The sequence below is a fragment of the Panicum virgatum genome, chromosome 9N (genome assembly GCF_016808335.1).
Source record: "Panicum virgatum strain AP13 chromosome 9N, P.virgatum_v5, whole genome shotgun sequence".
Lineage (NCBI taxonomy): Eukaryota > Viridiplantae > Streptophyta > Magnoliopsida > Poales > Poaceae > Panicum > Panicum virgatum.
In genome coordinates this window covers 61,649,068-61,670,915 of record NC_053153.1, presented here as the reverse complement: position 1 = coordinate 61,670,915, position 21,848 = coordinate 61,649,068, and the positions used below count along the sequence as shown (strand labels likewise).

At 42.2% G+C, this 21,848-nt stretch overlaps 2 protein-coding genes and 1 long non-coding RNA gene across 6 annotated transcripts; 1 reads left to right on the top strand and 2 right to left on the bottom strand.

The window, feature by feature from the left end:
- Positions 1-384: 384 nt before the first annotated feature.
- Positions 385-3,602, top strand: LOC120693027. Of its 4 annotated transcripts, none has more exons than XR_005682825.1 (5): positions 385-717; positions 798-927; positions 1,823-1,903; positions 2,115-2,946; positions 3,252-3,602. It is a non-coding gene; the product is annotated as an uncharacterized LOC120693027 (long non-coding RNA). The 4 variants fall into 4 exon arrangements; XR_005682824.1 differs by having other exon boundaries at positions 3,187-3,602; XR_005682823.1 differs by lacking the exon at positions 3,252-3,602 and having other exon boundaries at positions 400-717; positions 2,066-3,104.
- Positions 2,272-8,215, bottom strand: LOC120693024 (wall-associated receptor kinase 1-like). Its single transcript, XM_039976429.1, has 2 exons — positions 8,085-8,215; positions 2,272-5,096 (listed from the first exon to the last, which is right to left on the bottom strand). Exon 2 carries the CDS (start codon positions 4,905-4,907, stop codon positions 3,168-3,170), a length of 1,740 nt encoding a protein of 579 aa, XP_039832363.1. The 5' UTR covers positions 4,908-5,096; positions 8,085-8,215; the 3' UTR covers positions 2,272-3,167.
- Positions 8,216-12,807: 4,592 nt separating this feature from the next.
- On the bottom strand, positions 12,808-14,522 carry LOC120689220 (receptor-like protein kinase FERONIA). The gene is made up of 4 exons (XM_039971535.1): positions 14,302-14,522; positions 13,664-13,721; positions 13,280-13,577; positions 12,808-13,121 (listed from the first exon to the last, which is right to left on the bottom strand). The coding sequence occupies exons 1-4, from the start codon at positions 14,520-14,522 to the stop codon at positions 12,808-12,810; spliced, it is 891 nt and encodes a 296-aa protein (XP_039827469.1).
- Positions 14,523-21,848: the final 7,326 nt, after the last annotated feature.

Genomic DNA, 21,848 nt, shown 5'->3' with positions numbered 1-21,848 from the left:
GGCAATACTGGCAGCAATACATTACATTAATTATCACAAGAAAATCTGAGATCGCCAGTGCAACATCACGCTGGGAAACATTAAGCGAGACAGAATACAGAGTGCATAGTGATACATACGGAAATACAGAATCTTGCAAATCTGGGAGAGCATTAATAGCACAGACTCGTGAGAACATGCTAATTAAGGTAATGAAATTATCAAGCCCGCGTCCACGTGGGCTAGTTCTAGAAGCTGCGAGAAGGCGCTGCTGGTGCCAAGTCATCGGGACCCATACGGCCATACGCCACCTGCACCCGCATCTACCATATTCTCTATTTCTGTATACCAAAACTCTTTCCTCAAGAGGCCACGTTTCCGCCTGCCTTTGGCCGTCAGATTAAGGCACAAGCGCATCCAGCCGTCCATTGCAGTGGAGTTTCTCTCGAGCCTTCCTTCCCTGCTCTTATCCCCTTCCTCCGGCCAAGATCCCCATTGCAGCGGAGTTCTTCTCGAGCCTTCCTTCCTTGCTCTTATCCCCTTCGTCCGGCCACCTAGTAGGATCCGATCGCCCTCTCCCTCAGCGGCCTCTCCCTCGGCTTGGCTTCCTTCTTCTCTGTGAGACGACATTTGCTCCCACGGCAAACTCCTCTCCAGCGCCTGCTCCCTGCAGCAGCAGCCCCGCGAGCGCCACGCTCCTCCATGCCATCGAAGCCCTTTCCAGTTCCCCCAGCTACGGTAGGTTATTACTCTGTTTCCTCAATCTCATGGCTCTTACTTCTCTCCGTCACATCTATTGCTTCTGCCTCGCTACGCAGTGGAGCTGACCTACGCAGACGGTAGCCCGCAGCTGAGATTGGTGATGCTTCATCTACTCAGTCAGCATCTGCCCATCTGTGTTTCCTTACTGCGACAACACGTCCTCATCAAGCAGTTGCTTAATTAGAGGTAAACTATGCCTCCGTGAATCATGCCCAAGCAGTACTTCCTTTTAAATATTCAGACATCGTTCCCTGGCCTTGCTCCTTTGCTCAGAGACATGGAGTTTTGGTGCATAGGTCTCTGCTAATATTGAGAGGAGAGATCCAAATGTTTCTTGCTTGCATTTCTCCCTCACTATTTTGTACAGAATTGGTCGCTCCAATTCGTATAGCCAGTTGCGCCTAAAGTAGATGCAGGTAGCTAATTTGTTAGAAGGGTTATGCAGGTTCATAATTGCATAGAGAGGTTGAATATGGATTCAGGGTATGTTTCCCAGTAGTGAGAATAAAGTCTGAAATGAATAGGGTGTGCCGCTCTGCTCCTAACCAGTTATACTAATCCGTTGGTTTTGCTTTTACTTACACTCTTCATGTGTGGTTGTAGAGTTGTAAAATATTGGAAGAGATCCAATAAAGTATAGGTCATTCATATAAATTCGCTTTCAATATTAGATTGTATTATACTGCGAAATTCGATTTTGATCGAACAGACCAATAAAGCATGGTCTGATTTCTTTGCATACTATAATTCCTATGTGCTGCGTAAGTTCATTTCCTTTGCATCCCTATCGACACATTCCTCATGTCTCGACTGCCTTTTTCTATTTCACTCTCCTTTTGCTCTTACATTTTCCCTCACATTGTTTTGCTAAAACAAACATTTATCTGTGTAGTTTCCCACATGAAAAAAAATGGTACAACGAGATGTTTCACCCGAATTTGATAGTTTCCTGAGTAGACAAGTTTCTCTATGTATCCAAATATTTCTATACGGTGCTCATCTGCTTCCTTCATTGCATTAGGTCACATCTCCTTTGGAAAGTATTAATAGATCTGCCATTGCTGCTTTCTTTTATTTATAGTGCGCTCAACAACTTACATAGAGGATCTTCAAGGAAACTATCAGATGGACAAATCGTGCAAGCGGAAGGCTGCTCATACAGGTCAGCCATTTGGAGGTCAAATATTAGCTTGAGTCATCAACGATAATACACACGCACACACGTACACACACACACACCACACACACACACACATTATTGGGAGAGAATTGTTCTACATATTTTTTATTCCAAAAAAAAATGTGCCTATGGTCTGCGGTACAGGGAGACCCATCCAATGAGCAATTGATGAATATTGATTCGTCTATACCAGGTTCTCAGCTAGGAAGCTCCATTTCAGAATCTCTCCTTCCTTCACAAAGAGTGGTCAGACGACGAGCCCTGTTATCTTCAGGTAAATCATCAGTTTTGCTGCTTCGTAATGCTAACCGCCACTTTGCTTATTGCATCACGTTTTTTCCCCAACATTGAATTGCTACAATGTAATTTTTATTCCACCAATGATTCATTAATCTTTCCTTGCAATAGATTTGTCATGTCTAAAGCCACCTGAATAGCTTCATGCTCAACCAAACTGTGCCTATTTTCAGAGTTACAAACACCAATTTACATTTTTTGTTTCCAATAGATAAAGCATCGTCAATTCCCAGTCCGTGTATCCTATGCCATGGCAATAAACAAAAGCCAAGGACAAACACTTAGCAAAGTTGGCGTCTATTTACCAAGCCCCGTATTCTCTCATGGCCAACTTTATGTTGCTTTCTCACGTGTTACATCGCCTACGGGCTTACGTGTGCTCATTGAGAACAGCTCTGAGGGGTACGAAAACCAGACGCATAATGTGGTGTACAGAGATTTTCAATGACATAAGCTAGAGTAATTATTAGTTCCAGGTACCACTGTTACACAGTTACTTTCTTTACTTGCCCATGCTTCTTATATACACTTCATACTCAGAATGTTTGTTTTGATATATTTGATAATCATACCGGCTTAGTTTTCTTTACCAATGCAGATGCTTGCAATAATTTCCCTATGTTGTACAGGTCTCCTACTTTTGGCTGTTTCCATTCCAAGCCACTTGATCATCTATTCCTCCGTTGATCGAACATATTCTACCAATATGCTTATAGGCAATCTAACAGGTATATCCAGTCAGGTCACAAGTGCTTTTAGTTCACCATATGACATTAGCCGCGTATGTTTTTGTCAATCAATGCAGCAACAATGGAAGTATGTATCTTCTGCTTTCATATTACTAAATATTAAACTTCTGATGACCATATAAAATTTAGTACATCAACCATAACATCCACTAATAATATCCACTAGGTTTCGTAATTCTATATTTACATTACATTTTTCCTTAATTATGGGTGAAATAGATGCCGCGGTAACGCGGGGGGTACTCGCTAGTTGGAAAAGAATTTGATGGAAGAGCACCCTCTAGGTCCGAAACCACATTCGCCATGGACGGACAGTCAATGCCCCGAAGAACAACGCACTTCTCAGCAGTCTTGGCGATCTTGTCGAAACTGCACTGATCAATGATCTGATCAAGATTGCCCTCCTCCTCGAATCGCAGTGCCCGACGTGACAACCCTGTTTGTTGGTGAGCACGCCAAGCATTTAGGACCTTGAACAACACAGCCCCAAAAGAACAGACGTCTGATTTCTCAGTCATCTGACCGGTCACCATGTACTCATGATCGAGGTAACCTGCAGTTCCGCGGACCCGTGTTGTATCTTCTCTTGATGGCCCATACCTCGAATGAGAAAGATCCGCAATCTTGGCGATCCATTTCTCATCTAGCAGGATTTTTTTCGTGTTGACGTTACCATGGATGATCCGTTGTTCGTGAAGGTAGCAAAGGCCGCGAGCTGCAGCGATGCAGATCTCTATACACTGCTTCCAGGTAAAAGGTGGCTTCTCGGTCCCAAGGTGCTCAAACAAACTTCCACGATCCATGTACTCGTAGACCAGTATCAGCATATCATTTTCAGTACAGTAACCGAGCAGTGGCACAAGATGAGGACAGTGGCGGTGTTTTGACATCATCTGTATCTCATTGTGAAACTCATTAATAGTCGAAGAATACCGCAGATGCAAACACTTGATAGCCACCTTGGTTCCTGCAATCTTGCCACGGTACACGCTAACAGATCCACGACAACCAACGCGGAGTGACTCATCAAACTTGTTTGTCGCAGCCTTTATATCTGCAAACGAGAACTGAGGGAGGCGCAAATCTGACGGCAAAATGTTGGCTGGGATGTTTGCTGAAGCTGGAGGTGCTGCCTTGTTCTTCCTAGCCCAAGAGAACAGACCTGAGCGTTGCGATGCCTGATCCTGACGTGAAGCCTTCTGCCGTAGCACCCGAAGACGTTCCACCACATCAATCATCTCGGGACGTTTCTCCCTTTCAATCGTTAGGCATTCACCTGCTATCTTTGCAACCCCTTCAACAACCTTCATATTATCTTTGCTTGCAATAATTTCAGCATCAAACATCCATCTCACACCTCCGGACCCCCTTGCAAGAGCACTAGTAAATGCATAAACAATGCTGACGTTGTCAACCACAGTTGTTGCCTTCTTCCTGGCCATCAGCTCGAGGAGAACAACTCCAAAGCTATAAACATCATACTTCACAGTGAGACGCCCATCCAAAGCAAACAGAGGGTCCATGTAACCTATGCTTCCTATGACATTCTTGGTATGCAGTGTCTTATCCGTGTTGGCTAGTCTTGATATTCCAAAGTCTGACAATTTTGCATGGAAGTTGCTATCTAAGAGTATGTTACCAGGCTTGACGTCGCCATGGATAACCTGAGTGTACATGTGAGAATGCATGTACGCCAACGCCTCAGCACACTCAATGGCGATCGTAAGTCTTACATCCAAAGGGATGGGAAGGTTGTCATCGTGAAGAATATCACTTAGATTTCCATTAGCGACATACTCAGTGACCAGCATAAGGGCATTTTCCTCCTCACAGCAACCAATGAGCCTCACTACGTTCTTGTGGTTGATTTCACGATGGACGATCAGCTCTTTAGCGAAGTTTTCTTTCACATTGTGGATAAACCTTTTCACTGCAACCATGCTTCCATCCTCAAGAACCCCTTCCTATACTTCTCCAAAGGCCCCTCTTCCAAGACAAGTTCGATAGTTGTTGGTCATTCTGTCTATGTCCCCTCTAGTGAAGCATGTTATGCTATGATTACTATGCGCCATCCATTTAGATCTATCACCTTCTTGGATAAATTCCATGGTGTTGTTTGTGGAGAACTCCTGTGAAAGCGGTGAAGTTCATATATATTACAATTAACCTTAAGTAAAACACTAGATAACCATAGAAGATGATGGATGCAGCAAAAATCAGAACCTTCATCGTCATGGTTTTTTTCTTTGTTCTAAGGCAGTCTCAGTGCACAGTTTCATTACGCTATTACTGAAACTGCCATGTTAGGATTACAATAAAATGAACCTACATCTCTCTATGCATGGTTTCATGACACTGTTTAATAGACATGCTGCAACATTTAATTCTTACATGGTGTTGTGATCAAATGTGTCATTTCATTATGTTGCATGGAACTTGGTAACCGAGCCTGTTGGGTTTCATAAGGCCAGTCTCATTGGAGTTTCATGAGCATTTAATTTTGTTGATGTGATAGTATATTTATAAGGAGAGAGAAGGAAGAGTTTCATGGATACTCATCCGGCTTGGTTACCTAATTTTTGCTCTAGATAAACGTGCGATGAAACCATGCATTGAGACTGCCCTGAGGATGAAACCCTCCTCTCCTCTGGCTAAGTCAACAAAATTGATGATGTGTCATTAAACTTATTGGTTATTGATATTAAATTCTCATGACACCCTATTGAGACTGGCCTAATTGGTACTGGCAGTGCACTATTTTTGACAAAAACACCGTCATGAGAACATAGTAAACCAGTCATAATCTGTAACGACAAGGTTATTTTCCACCCAATTCAACGAATGAAATGCAGCTCCCTCATATTCATTTTGAAGAAAAAGACCAAAACCAGGCAGTTGTTGGCCTTTGGTTTGAAAGTGTTAGTGAAGTTCAGTTTCATCTAACACAGATTTTGACGATGCAAGCGCAGCTCCAAGAATCCACGAAATATGCAATGATTTGTAGCTTAAAGCCTGAAACAGATGTGATTGACCAAAATTGGTGTGCCTTTTATTAGAAACAACTAGTCTATCAACCCGTGCTCCCGCACGGGCTAATTAGAACTAATATAAGAATAAGGACACTAATTAACTCACGTTCTTTACATCTATTAAATATTCTAACACATATTCTAATATATATATATATATCATTTATTTATCATTATCTAGTTACAATAGATTTCATTTTACGTCACACCTCTATATGTATTCGATATATGTTTAGTTAAATTATTTATTTGTAAATTGGTATTCTTATCTCTTCCATCATACATGAATATATGGTGACATATATCATGGGTGGTATTTTTATATAAATAATATATTAATAATGATAGAAATAACAATTTAGAATTTTATATTGGTGCACTTTAATATTTTATTATAATTATATAATTATATAATTTAGATTCATATTTATGAGTATTTTAACTTGTAATATAATGATATAATTGGATAATTTATATACAAATTTAGGGAGGTATTTGTATTATTTTTATAATGGCATGGGTGGTTAATTTACACAAAGATTAGGGGGTTACTTTAGATTTTTTATAATGGCAGATGTGGGCAATTTAGATACATGTTTAAGGGGTTAATTTAGTCTATTTTTGTAATGGCAGAGGTGAGTAATTTATTAAAAAAGATAACAGATCCGATGGTTATTATAATTAGTGTTGTTGGATTGATGGCTGGATGTTTTTGATTTTTGTGAGAATTTATAGGATTTCTTTATTTTTTTAGAGTGTTCACTTAGGATTCTAGGTGGTTCATATCAATTAGTAATAGTAAGATAATGGCAGCGTGACATTGCTGGCTTAATTTTGATTGGTTCAAGACAAAATTGGACTAATATAGCAATTAATCTGGGTAAATCCTGTGCCTTACGACGGGCTGAAGCTTGACAAACAAGGGAATATATCTGATAGAAACCATAGTTTTCGTGAAAACTCGTGCAAACCACAGTAAAAAAGTCGTCTAAATTCACCAAAAAAATCGCACATATAGATGATATGATGATACACAATCATATAAAATATCTTGTTCAAACTCGACTTCGTTTGTGAGATATAAAAATAATAAAATTTTATATCTCACAAACAAAGTCGAGTTTGGACAAAATATTTTATAAAGTTTTGTATCATCATATCATCTACATGTGTAATTATTTTGGTGGATTTAGATGATTTTTTTAATGGTTTGCACGGGTTTTCATCAACGTGGCGGTTTCCACCAGATACGTCCCCGACAAACAATCAGAGAATCTATCCAGAATTCTAGATGTTGGGGTTAATAGTGGTACCTACTATGTACTCCCTCCGTCCTAAAATAAATACAATTTTAGGACCAAATACGCAAACCAATGGTAGGTGTAAAATTATCAAAATACCCTTTGTCTTTTGTGGTGAGTGAATGAGGTGTTAGTTGTGTTTTGTGAGAATCTTCCGAAAACTGGCTTGTCTTTTGTGGTAGGTGGAACAAAGTTAACATTTTTGTGGGGCAAATTTTGAACTCTAGAATTGCAATTATTTTGGGGCGGAGGGAGTACATGAGAAGATGTTTTAGTTTACAACAAAGAGTAGAATCTTACCTTTCTTAAAGCACGTAACGTTTTCATTAGAAATTTTAGTTTGGTCCAACATCATTACAGATGGGTGGATCCGAACAACAACGCTACTATTATTATAATCTAGATGGACTCTAATACAGTGAGAACATGAAAACGCAGTTAAAGGAAACCCATCATAGAAAAAAAATCAATCATGATCCGCACGGGGGCTTTCGACCATAGTAACATACGAACATATTTGCTAGTATGAATCTAAGGTAGCTTACTATTAATTTATATCTATGCCTAAATAAAGATTTATAAAGCATGCAAGAAGGTAGCAGGGGCAATTTTCTTGTCCGTCCATGTTTCCCCAAAGAGGGGAGGAGGGAAATTTGATAGCTCAGCAGAGTTGCAGCCTTGCTTGTATCCGGAGAATTTTTTTAGCCGGGTAAGAATCTCTAAAAGATTATAAAATTGCAAAGGGATAGATAGCTGCTAGTAATAAGAATGGACGCCCACAACATACCTGTCACGGGTGGATTTGCGGGCTCCAAGCACGAATCCCTCCCCCTCCGGTGTAGAACAAGGAAGCACCAAGCTGCTATGGGTGGATTCAGTATATATTAGTCTATTACAGAGTTGGAGTGGAGCGTATACGCTACGGTGCAGAAAGGGAAGACTATTCCGGGTCAATAAGTCAACCCCTGTGTAGTGCCAACGTGGTGTGGGCCCCCGTGGCGGGAGTCGGAAAGTTCGTTTCTCACGCGTCCGACCCGGAAAGGTCGGACTGACCTCGACGATGTACTGTTCAGGCGTTTCGTCGAACATCTGTAGTGCGCGTGTACGATGAGGACCTCGTCGTGCCGGAGCCACGCCGCCGCCCGCAGCCACCTTCGCCGCGGCGCATGCCTTCTTTTCCTACTCTTTTTCTACTTTCTTTACCCATTCAATCTTATTGCTTCTTTATCCTTTTCTCTTCTTTTTCTCTATACTTATAGAGGTATAGATCACAATTATATTCGGTGCCTAGTCTTTTTTTCATATACTTATAAAATATTAGACAGGAATAATAATGTTAAGAATTATTTTTGCTATTTAATTCCTCAAACGACTAAGTTCCTGGTTTTTCCCATGCATCTATTTGGATTGAGCTAATAAATAGTCACATTTATTTATAGATTTTGGTGCTTTACTCTTTATCCTAGTGATTATTACTTGTATAGAACTATTTATATGCCCACAAAATGGTGAATCTTCGTTGACCACCATCAGATTAGTTTGTACAACTGAAGTTGTTCAGGAATATGCAACATTTATGCCTGCCTTCCTTTTCTATTCTCCTTTTTATACTTTCCTTACCTGTTCAACCTTGTTGCTTCTTTATCCTTTTCTATTCTCTTTCTTTATACTTCTTTAGAGGTATAGATCACATTTGTGTTCTGTGCTAGTGTTTTTTCATGTACTTATAGAAGATTAGACAGGGATAAAAATATTAAGAATTATTTATGCTATTTGATTCCTCACACGATTAAGTCCCAGATTTTTCCCCATGCATCTATTTAGATTGAGCTAATAGCAGTCAAAATTATTTCTTAGGTTTCGGTGCTTTACTCTTTATCTCAGCGATGATTATTTGTATGGAACTATTTGTATGCCCACAAAATCATGAATCTTCATTGACCACCATCAGAGTAGATTGTATAACTGAAGTTGTTCAGGAATATGCAACATTTACGATGATAATCCTTGTTTGGAGATAGCATTGGTTATTTAGCAGATATTTCTCTCACATTGATTGGTCTGCGTATTCATTGGCCCACGTTGACAATCATAAGGTGTTGATGGTGTTGCAATAGATTGCAATATCTGAAACTTTGCGCATCGTCATTATTTTTTTCATCCCTATCTTGACGTTTGGTTGCTCCATAAGAAATGGATTGATTGAGTTCGGCAATAATTTTGAGTAGAATCCAGTGTGCTTCATGCAACTGCATGTACCGCAGGACCTTCTTGAGACTCAAAAAGTTGTGATTCGGAATCTCAAGCAAAGCTTATACTATGGTCGCGCTGTAGTGCAGGGCGTTCTGAAGATTTTTCAAAGAAATTATCTCTTTCTATAGTATAGATACAATACAACTATGGTCGCGTTGTCACGTTTATGCTACTATCATATTTTTTTGCATCTTTAAGGAAGGTTAATGCGAGACATAGATGATAACATGATTTTTTATGTTAGCGGACTCTGTATTTAACTTTAATTGGATACAAATACTTTTAGGTAGTTTAGAATATTGCATCTTCATTAAATTGGACATGGACTCTTTTGGCCAATTTAGCCTATTAGATCTTTATTAAATTGAATAGTGTAAATCCTATACACAAATATTATTTAGATCTTCATTAAGTTGGAGTATTTATTAACTTTATTTGGCATGGAACTCAAATTTTGGTTTTTATTATTGCATTTGACCTATACTATTTATTTAGCTATTTTCCTTCTTGATATGCTTCTTAATCACTACACACATCAACAATAATTTTTTTATATTCTAGTTCTTGCATTTATATATTTGTTAGTCAACTTTGATGCCAATTTTTTTATACTTTTGATTTTTAATTTAGCTATTTGATTTTTTTGCCGAGTGCTAATGCTAATTTTTTAAATTTTATAATTCTAAATTTGCCTATTTAGTAATTGTATTCAACATGTACTCTTTGGTTAAGTCCTAATTTTCTTATTTTTTAATTCTGAAGCTATTTACTAGTCGTATTCGGCATGGACTCTTTGTCATGTCCTAATTTTTCTTAATTTTTAAATTCTAAATTATCTATTTATTAATCGTATTAAATATTGACTCTTGAGTTATTTTGAACCGTTAGATCTTCGCAGAATCCAACGGTGCAAATTCTTCTCTTTTTTAGATTAACGTTGGAATTTCTAGACTCTCTCGATGAGCGTGATTGCTTCTTTTAACACTCTCTTAATAATATAATAGATTTTATACTTTTATTTTTAATTTAGTTATTTGGCCGATATTAATTTTTGTCAAGTAATAATGCTAATTTTCTTAATTTATAATTTTGAATTTACCTATTTAGTAATTGTATTCAACATGAACTCTTTGGTTAAGTCCTAATTCCCTTATTTTTAAATTCCAAAATAAGCTATTTACTAATCATATTCGGCATGGACTCTCTATCCTGTCCAAATTTTCTTAAGTTTTAAATTCGAAATTAGCTATTTATTAATCATAATTGATATAAACTCTTGAGTTACTTTGAACCTAGATTTTCATAAAATCCAACGGTGCAAATTCTTCTCTTTTTTAGATTAACGTAGAAATTTCTAGACCCTTTCGACGAACGTGATGGATTTTTAACACTCCCTTAATAATATAATAGAATTTTACACTTTTAATTTTTAATTTAGCTATTTGGCTAATATTAGTTTTTTGTCGAGTGCTAATTTTAATTTTTAAATTTTTATAATTCTAAATTTTCCTATTTAGTAATTTATTCAACGTGGACTCTTTGGTTAAGCCATAATTTTATTATTTTTTAATTCCTAATTAAGCTATTTACTAATTGTATTTGGGCATGGACTCTTTGTCATGTCCTAATTTTTTTAATATAATAAATTCAAAATTAGCTATTTATTAATCGTATCTGATATGAACTCTTAGGTTGGTTTGAACCGTTAGATCTTCATAAAACCTAACGGTGCAAATTCTTCTCTTTTTTAGATTAATATGGGAATTTCTACGCTCTCTTGGCGATGTGGTGGCTTTTTTAACGCTCTCTTAATAATATAATAGATAGATATATTATAGATGCAAAGTTTATCAGAAACGTCAAGGCGTTTTACAGTTTCCCACGAGGCAGGACGAACCATGCTCCCAAGAGTTCCCACGGCTTCATCTCACCACCTCAGTAAATGCTGTTGTCGAACACAACAGGGCTCGTGGTGGAAGAGCTCGCGGCCATTCATCTGCACCGCTCCTGAAGAGATATCGGCAGCTCGCTTCTGAGCTGCTTCAGCTTTCCCCACGGCTTCCTCTGCATCCTGCATTTCAGGAACAAGAACAAGTCGCCTCCTCACCCTGACGCGATTACATTCCTCAGTCACAGAGAAAGAAAATCAAACACCAGCTGTTAATCATGATAAACCTTCAGAGTATCAACTAACCAAAAAGAATGCTTCAAAATCACTATGCAGCTTGGAACAAACAAACCACACCATCCAAATAGAACAGAAGAAATTTCAACAGCACCCAGTCTTAGTAAAGCAAGAAATCACCCCTAACTTGCACATGACACATTAGTACATGATAGAATAACAGCTATCAAGGGCGCATTGGATCTTAAAATGTTGAGAGTACACCTGTGGGGTACAGTATCAACATGTGGGCGTGTGGAGAAAAAAATAGCCAATGGAAGATATTGACAGCGATAGATGGATATACACTAGAATGAATCGCAAGACTCAAGTGCAACCAAATCACAGCTCATTCAGCTTTGCACAAGAACAAGGCATGTTCAACCGATTAAGATTCTTTGGGTTTGGGTGACTGATGGTGATCCATGTTCAAGGAAGCTGGTGCAGTCCAATCAAGATAAATCTGAAAAGGTGCAAGAAACAAATGCAAACTCTTCACTGGGGTCACATAGCAAAATAAAATCAGTAGATATATTAATAAGGTTAGTTGATAAAAGCACATCCTACATTCCTACAAGATTTTTTCTCCATAGATGTTAATAACTGCAACTTGTTACTTGGATTTTTTTCCCCTCGCTAGCTTATGTCATTTGAGCAAAGGCTTAGGAGTCGTCAATATTTGGGCCCGTATTGATAAACAATTTAAGATTTAATTAAGGCTCCCTCAACCTCAAGCAAAAGGGTGCTGGTGAAATCGCTAGTTACCTTTCTCTTGTAAAGTAAAAAGAAAAGGAAGCTAGTGGCTAAGCAATACTGGCAGTAATAAATTAATTATCACAAGAAAAATTTGAGACCGCCAGTACAACAGCACGTTGGAAAACATTAAGCAAGACAGAATACAGAGTACATAGTGGTACAGAAATATAATACACAATCTTGCAAACCTGCGAGAGCATTAACAGCACAAACTCGTGGGAACATGCTAATTGAGGTAATGAGATTATGAAGCCCGCTTCCACGTGGGCTAATTCTAGAAGGTGCGAGAAGGCGCTGCTAGTGCCAAGTCATCGCAACCCATACCAGCCACAACCCCCTAATCCATGGCGTCGTTGGGCATGCTACCACTAGCTAGTCCTCCACTCGCCTCTGCACTCACCTGCAACTGAAGAGCGCACTCCAAGTCCGAAACCACATCAGCCATGGACGGACGGTCAATGCCATGAAGAGCAACACACTTCTCAACAGTTTCGGCGAACTTGTCGAGACTCCACGGGTTAGTTCTTCCCATTAGGTATGGGTCAATGATCTGATCAAGATTGCCAACCTCCTTACATCGGAATGCCCAACATGACAACGCTTTTTGTTCGTCTGGGAGTTCGTAATCAACAGCACGCCGAGCACAGAGGAGCCATGGGCGGAGCTACATTGGCTCTAGGGGTGTCCGGGCACCCACACCGAAATAAAAACACAATATTAATTATTAAATTTTTATCTTATAAATTAGAGAGCTAATAGCAAAATTATGGACAAAACACCTCCTCGATTTAGCTCTAGCTTTGCCCATGCTTCGAACAACACAACCCCAAAAGAATAGACATCAGATTTCTCAGAGATCCGACAGGTCATATAGTACTCAGGATCGATGTAACCTACAGTTCCGCGGAGCCCTGTCGTATCTTCTCTTGATGGCCCAGACATGGAAAGAGAGAGATCTGTAATCTTGGCAACACATTTCTCATTCAGCAGGATGTTCAACGATTTCACGTCACCATGGATGATCTGTAGTTCGTGAAGGTAGTGCAGGCCACGAGCTACAGCGATGCAGATCTCTATACGCTGCTTCCAGGTAAGGGGTGTTGGAACCTAGTCTCCTAGGATCACTCCCTCACGCACACGAACGAACGCGAGGTAGAAGATGTACAGAACAAGCTAAGATGAACAGTGCACACAAGAAGAATGGTGACGAACGCCCCGGCCGCACACACGGCCTGTATGTTGGCTGCTTTACTGAACAAAAGACTCGAACAGAAGGCTCAAACCAAGCGCACGGGTTACATCCAGCTTTTATAGCCATGGCAGCACACAACCCACGCAGCCACGAAGCTGATCGCCATGCGCACGAACACGAAATCCTCGCCGAGCCGTTGCTCTCCACGGGAATCGGTCTCTAGCTTGACTGCGCCCCGTTGTGCATGCTGCATCCCGCCGCGGACACACTCCCGAAAGACTCGATCCTCCCTGCAACTGCATCGCCTGCCAAACGAACAGCACGTGCTGCACGCCATGATGCTGGACTTCGACTCCGGACGCAAGACGCGAGCACACACACGGGCCAACTGACTGAACCTACTACGACACCTAGAACATAGCCACACCACCGTTCTAGCCTAACAGGAACTCACTGGCCCCCTACACAAGCATGAACTCGTGCACCAGATGACTTGCTAACCTACAGAACGACTCACTCAAGCTAACAAACTTGACTTAACATGAACCCACGCATGCATGACACGCCAGGCCACACCATGGCGTGGTTTATTCTAACAATCTCCCCCTAAACCACGACACTGCCGTCGTCCCGACCTACAGGAGCGTCGCCTCATCATCACCGTTGGCGAGCAACACCTCCTCCTTCCTTGGCTTGGGGCACTCCCTCGAGAAGTGGCCACGAACGCCACAGTTGAAGCACTTGCCCTTGCCGGAGCTGTGTCGGCGCCTCAATGCACCCGAGCTGACGCTGCTCTCCCCGTCGTCGTCATCGCCGTCGTGGCCACCGCTACGGCCAGCACCCTTCTCGCCACACGTCATGCCCGCTCCTCGTCGTGGCGTTGACGTCGACGCGCCTCCCACTGCGCCTCCGTGAGGAGCAGCTGCCTTGCGTTGCCCCCGTTGGTCACCTCGCGATCCTCGGCGTCGGCGTCCTCCTAAACTTGAATCCGCCCGACGAGCTCCTGATCGACATGTTGTTGAGGTCGCCGAGCATCTCGATCACCACCGCGCACTGCTTCAGCCTCCTGGGGACGACGCGCAGCACCTTCTTCACGACGCGACTGTCCTCAATCTTCTCGCTGAGCTCGCGCAGGCTAGTGATGAGCCCATTGATGCGCATGGCGAAGTCGCCGACGCTCTCGCCATCGCGGAACGCCAAGTTGTCGAACTGCCGCATGAGGTGCCGAATGCTCGCGGCCTTCATACGGTCGTCGCCGGCATGCATCTTCTTCACCGCGTCCCACGCCTCCTTCACGTCCTTCTTCGCTGCGAGGCCGGACTTCATCTCCGGCGGCACCCCCCCGGAGGATGATGCCCAGCTCCCGTTGATCCTTTGCCACGGTCGGCGCAACCCGTCTCCACCGCTTCCCAAATCTCCATGCCCTCTAAGTGGACCTGCATCTCGAGCGCCCACTCTTGGTAATTTACCTTCGACAACTTCGGAACCTCCCCCGTGAAGGCGGTGACACACTCCACCACGACCGCACACGGCGAGATGCTGCCATCACCCTTCGGGGAGTCGCCGATCTTCATCACCTGGCTCTGAATATCAAATGTTAGCCCAAAACCAGGAGAGTTGGCCCAACCGGGCGCACATTCGGAGGAAGTCTTGCTACACCCCAAAAGCTAGCCCAAGAGGTGAGAGACTCCCCCCACTTTTATATTGGTTCAACTCTCCCCCCACAACCAATGTGGGACTAATCCCAACAATCTCCCCCTCACACATTGGTGCCCCTTAGCACTGACTGGACCCACACCACAGTCCACCAGTGACCGGCTCCACACACGAGCACATATGGGCCTCACACCCGCATGTCTACCACTGACCGGACTGACACACGAGCACACACGAGCCTCACACCCACGATCCACTGGGCTTCGGGCCTACACCACCCAAGTGTGCACGGGCACAGGAGATTGCGGACCCAGCTCTGATACCAAATGTTTGAATCTAGTCCTAGGATCACTCACTCACGCACACGAACGCGAGGTAGAAGATGTACAGTACAAGCTAAGATGACCAGTGCACACAAGAAGAAAGGCGACGAACGCCCCGGCCACGCACACGGCCTGTATGTTGGCTGCTTTACTGAACAAAGGACTCGAACAGGCTCAAACCAAGCACAGGGGTTACATCCGGCTTTATAGCCATGGCAGCACACAACCCACGCAGCCACGAAGCTGATCGCCATGCGCACGAACGCGAACTCCTCGCCGAGCCATTGCTCTCCACGGGAATCGGTCTCCAGCTAGACTGCGCCCCGTTGTGCATGCTGCATCCCACCGCGGACGCCACACTCCTGAAAGACTCGGTCCTCCCTGCAACTGCATCTCCTGCCAAACAAACAGCACGTGCTGCACGCCATGATGCTGGACTTCGACTCCAGACGCAAGACGCGAGCACACACACGCGCGAACTGACTGAACCTACTACGACACCTAGAACACGGCCACACCACCGTTCTAGCCTGACATGAACTCAGTGGCCCCCTACACGAGCACGAACTCGTGCACCAGATGACTTGCTAACCTACAGAATGACTCACACAAGCTAACAAACTTGACTTAACCTGAACGCACGCATGCATGACACGCCAGGCCACACCATGGCGTGGTTTATTCTAACAAGTGGTGGCTTCTGGGTACCAAGGTTCTGAAACAAACTTCCGCGGTCCGTATAGTCATAGACCAGTATCATCTCGTCCTTTTCAGTGCAGTAACCGAGCAGTGGCACAAGATGAGGACAGTGGCGGTGCTTTGACATCATCTGTATCTCATTATAAACCTTAGGGACGCTGAGGATGTAGTCATAGACCTGTTTTCATGAGGACATTATGATGCTATCCAAGGAACTACAGGATGCTGAGGATGCTGAAAATTCTAGACACATAGAGGTATGCCAAAATGTACAGTATTTTTTCCCCTTTGGTATGTGACGACTGAAGTAATGCATGATTCTGCCCTATGCCCCCTACCTAGGAAGAGTTGCATTGCAGTATACAGATTTAATTGTTTGATTAGTTTTTCATTGAGTTGTGAATTATCCTGAATTTTATTTTAGCCTTGATCAACTTGCTTGAATGCTTTGTTGTTGTTTACTCCTGTTTTTTATATTCCTTCTGACCATTGAAATGAGGTCCTTGTCCATTTCTCGAGACCCAAGTAATATCATTATCTAATTCAATTTTGTATAATTATCTAATTCAGTTTTGGTACAATTGGCCTTTCGAGGAAATGTGGATGCTGGTAATAAACTGCTACTTTTACACTGTTGGTTTTTCATTTTGCATCTTATAACTTGGTCAGTTTTATGCACATTTTCAACATGCATGCAAATATATCAGCTTGTAATAATTACATAGTCATCTAGCATGACCAAACTGCTTGCAATGAACTAAACAGATTTACCATTAAGGTTTTCGTCCGTATGTCATATATAAGAACATCCCACACAGAGAAGTATGATAATACATCCTCACCTAGAAAGCTAGCATGATTCACTTACTAAATTGGAATTGTAATATTGCATGTTGGATATGTGTCGAATATGTGTAGAGTTCAGTTACGACTGGAGTTGAGTTATAATATGGTAGGTTAGGGATAGAGTTTGAGTCGTACTTTGTATCCCTTGGGCCCATAAATATGAAGGCACTACCGTGTAAACATGAGACGACTTAGCGGCTGGTGTGGGCGGCAGCGTTGCTACGGTGGTGCCCAGATGCCGGTGTAGCTGCTGTTTATGGGGAGGAGCGCCCGTAGTCATGCCCCGAGGATGTAGGCACATCGCCAAACCTCGTTAAAAAACATCGTGCCTCGGTGTCGTTCTCGTTCGTGTGATCTTGTGATTTGATTTTGTGTTTTTGGGGTTATCGCTTCTGCGCAATTATTCTAACAAGTGGTACCTGTTGGTATTTCTTAACTCTTACAGAGAAATCCGCAAGCGCACGGAAATACCGTTGTAGCACTTCACCCGGGAGTATTCAGGGTATCGTATTTTCCACGAGGAACGGGTGTGTAATTGTCTTCTAACTAGATTACCTTGAAGAACATAAGAGATAGAGAGACCTTAGGGTAGTGTGGTTCTGATCTAAGGATGGGTTCAAGGGAAGATACACTAATGTTTCCACTCGCTCACTTCAGGCACCGGTCTGACCCTGGTCTGCCAGGGACCTCCAGTATCGCTCTATGTCATACCCAGGCGGGGGGGGGGGGGGGGGAGTGCACTAACCACGCAGACTGTCTCCGTAGCGGACGGACAAGGCTGTCACCACCTGCCGTCTACCCCACAATACCAGCTAAGTACGAGACAAACAAAGGTAATCTAAGGCCCAGACACCATGCCTATGCCTTCGACTACTACTCTAGAGGTTCCGCAGGGTTATCCCGTCTTTATCAGGGGCCCTCTTCTAGAGTATCCGGAGAACGGACGATGAACCCGCGAACGAATGATAACAACAGAATAACTTTACTAGAACTCACAAAATAGAAGAACCCGGATATGTACTCCAAATGTACCGTATCCGTAGAGGTACAGGGCCGAAGAGACGCCGACATGTCCGGCTCTTCTTCGAACTCCTTCCTCACACACTCCCTAGGCTAAGGATACAAAGATGAAGCCCCTCTACTCTACTCCTCCTCAAGTGTGATGGATGGATGAATGGTGGGAATGAATGAATGGGTTAAATGAATGAATGGAATGAATGAATGAATGTGAGGGGGGAGGAGAGAGGCCCTTTATATAGTGGTGGAGGTGCCTTGGGGGAGTGGAGATCCTAGGCATATTCCCCCCTTGATCCTCTTCTAATATGGAAACATTATGTCCCCGGGATAAGGATGAGTAGGGGCTACTCCACGTCGAGCTGCACCTAGACATACGCTTGTCCAGGTTCGGCCGAACCTGGGGGTTGGCCGACCCCCAAGTGCAGGTTCTTCGGCTCTGCTTCCTCTGGTAGGCTGACAGGTGGGCCCTGAGCCTTATCCTCAGGTGCATCTTGCGTGGCGCATCTGTTTCCTCTGATTTGTGGGCCTTCCTTGTAAGTGGCATTTCTAGGTAGTAGTATTTTGTGCATTTTATCATGTGTTCTCCTGTGTTTTCCCTGCTTTGCAGATATGGGTGCCTGCAGATGACAATTCACCAAAACTCATGGAATTATTTAGTTATAAGCCCTATATCTAAGTTTGGTGATTAAATATCCTGAAAAGCTGCAGGAGTTGACGGTTAATTTTAGCACTTAAGGACCGTCAACAACACCCCCACACTTAGCCCTTTGCTCGTCCTCGAGTAAAGTTTGAAGGACTAAGGCGGATGCCACTCCTTGAACATAACCTGCATACAAGTTATTCCAAGCTTCTTCCAATTCTTGTGAACTTTTGAGTGTCTACCATGCTTTCTTGGGTAATTGAAGAACAGAACAAAGCAGACTTCAGGTTCCTAGCTCTTCCTACTTAGAAACTTGGGTTTTATTTTTGAAAACAAAAGCATAGTCTTGCTCCTCAAATTATTCTCTCGAACCTCTCTTTTTGTTTCAGAACCTCACCAAGGCAAAGTTGTTGCCTTCTTTTCTCCTACCGTCTAATTAGGCTTATGTGGAGCTCAGGGTAGGGGCAAAGAGGCACGTTTGCTTTTCTTATGTTGTTAAGTCAAAAACAAGATCCAAGCAGAAACGAGTTATACAACCTGATCAAGAGGTGCAAGTGTGTGAAATATTTTTGGTGGATAGTGGATGAACTCCATTGGATGATCTATCTCTCTCTTTGTATTTTTTTCTTGGACATGAGCTATATATATATATATTTCTTCTCTTTTTTTTGACATGTCTTGTGGACATGTGGCATACCTTCTTTGGATATGCATCTTTTCTCTCTTTTTTTTCATTGTCATGCCTTTCTGGGCATGTGGCATACCTTCTTTGGGTATGCATCTTTTATTTCTTTTTGTATAGCCCATATCCTTGATGATAACCTTGGCGAGAGAGACATGATAGACTTGGAGTTTTATTTTGTGAGTGGATGGAAATGATTGCTATCTTCCAGTGTAGAAGTATAGCATGTGAGTGGACGTGTACGCGATCTTGATCAAGAGAGTATGACAAGTCTCTAGCAAGGGTCAAAGAATTTGACAAAACTCAAAGCAAAGTCAAACTGCATATGAGGGTTTGATCATGAAAATATAACTTTGGCCTTGGTAGGAATTTGTAATTTGAGGAGACAAACCATTGTGCTTCTTTTTTTTGAAAAAAAATCCCAAGTACTTTGCAAGGAAGAGCATGGTTCCATTCATCCAATCATATCACATTCGTCAATTACTTAGATATCATGGGTTCCCTATGATAATGATTGTTCACAAGAACTAGAGAGAATGCAAGGAATAAAGAGTATGCATGTTTATTCATGAAAGCGCATGGAGTGCAAGGCCCTTCTTTGCATTGTGATTTGAAGTTGAAAATTTTATATCACAATTTATTTGAACAGGGAGGTGTGAGTTTAGGATGCAAACTAGCATGATGGATGAAGAAGGGTTGTACAGGCCTCCTTATGAGTTCGGCGGGCCTTGGGGGCCCGGCCAACCCTTTAGTTGGCCTGCTAGGTCCTGTCTTGGGCATGTTGCTTGGATCTGGTCTGTCGGTGTCGTGCGTGATGTTGGGGGAGAGATCTCAAGTGAGTTTGCTCCTTGTGCTTTTGAGAGATCTCCCCCACACTTATTCTGGTACCTGCTTTTATTCAACAAAACAAAGGTGGAAACAAGCAAGGACTCTGCCGGTTGTAAACACCGGGGAGTCTAAACTTTTATTGAATTTGAAAAAAAACCTAAACTTCTTTTATTTTGTTTTTTTAGTTATTCTATTTTTTATTGCTTCTATGGTTTTTTTTTCATGGCAAAGCAAGGTGTGACAGGTAACTTAGCAGGGTGAAAGCATGACATGAGGATGCATGAGTTATGGGATTACATACCTTAAAGAACTTACCTAGCATGAACAATAATGCAATATATAAGCTTTATGAAGCAAAGCTTTGCACTTTGTTCTGCTTAGTTCCTTGTGCACTTGTCCTCCATGGAGGTAGGGAGTGTTGTATGAGTATTTGGTTGCTGCATGCTACTCCTTAGTCGTTTCCTTTTTATTCCCTGCAAAAGGTTAGTGGACAACAAATACTCGAGGCATGTTTAAGAAGTTTGAAAGGATTTCATCTTTGCCTTGAGATTAGTTGCTCACATCCATGCTTTAAGGAAAATCAGATTTGGAGGTTCAAAAGCCATGGATCCCAAATTGTTTTGCCATTATTTTATTTCATCATTTTTCAAGAGAGAGATATTCTTTTTTTTCAAAGGGTATTTATTGCTGCTCACCAATTTTTATTTTTATTTTTTTAGAAAAACTCAAACAAGGCTGGGATAAAACTGCATGGAGGTAAAGGGGCATTTTGTCAAAATACTCACAGTGCTCCTTGAAAGCTGATTTGTGCCTCCTTTGTACGTTGTGCATCGTTTTTTTTTCTTTTGAAGTGCATCTCAAGCCTTGATTCACCTCCAGTATGAACTTAGCTTTAGGACTTCCCTATCTATTTGAAGCCTTCCCTGCAGGGGTTAGTCCACAATATATATACATCCAATGCCTATGAAAGTATGAACTCTGATGGATCATTAATCAAATTTGACACGAAGTCTCATTTGATTAAACATCCCAAGCACTAGGCCAAAACCAGATCATACCAAAAAATAGGCAAAGGTTGCATACATTTGAAAGATCAAGCTATGTTCAAAAGGAGATAAATATGAGTGAAGAATTGATGAACATTGACTTACTTTGGCACATACCTGAGTGTACTTACCAGCAGCGTGTATGGATGGAAGTCTTGGAGTTGCTACAATGCTGGCATGGTCGCACGTGGTTGTTGACGATTCCTCCATTTGATGTGGGCTTGAAACGGAGGAGAGTACTCAGTCCATCCCAACTCAGGCGAATAACAAGGCTCGGTTGTACACACATCTAGTGTGTAGAAAACCATAGACCTTGGTGGCACGATCCATTGGCACAATACTTTAGGATTGGAGGTGCAAGGTATGTCTCCTTTCTTTACATAAGAGCATGTGCCAAATGGGGTGGAGTAGCAAAGCCCCGGATCATAAGAGGAGCATTCCTCTTGCTT

Bases quoted from the DNA above. Each gene is read 5' to 3' on its own strand.
- LOC120693024 (XM_039976429.1), bottom strand. From the start codon at position 4,907: ATGGTTGCAGTGAAAAGGTTTATCCACAATGTGAAAGAAAACTTCGCT.
- LOC120689220 (XM_039971535.1), bottom strand. From the start codon at position 14,522: ATGACGTGTGGCGAGAAGGGTGCTGGCCGTAGCGGTGGCCACGACGGC. The intron at 13,578-13,663 runs GTGTGCACTGTT...CTAGGAGACTAG, and splicing joins CGTTCGTCACCATTCTTCTT to GTTCCAACACCCCTTACCTG. The intron at 13,122-13,279 runs CATGGGCAAAGC...TCCGCCCATGGC, and splicing joins TGGGGTTGTGTTGTTCGAAG to TCCTCTGTGCTCGGCGTGCT.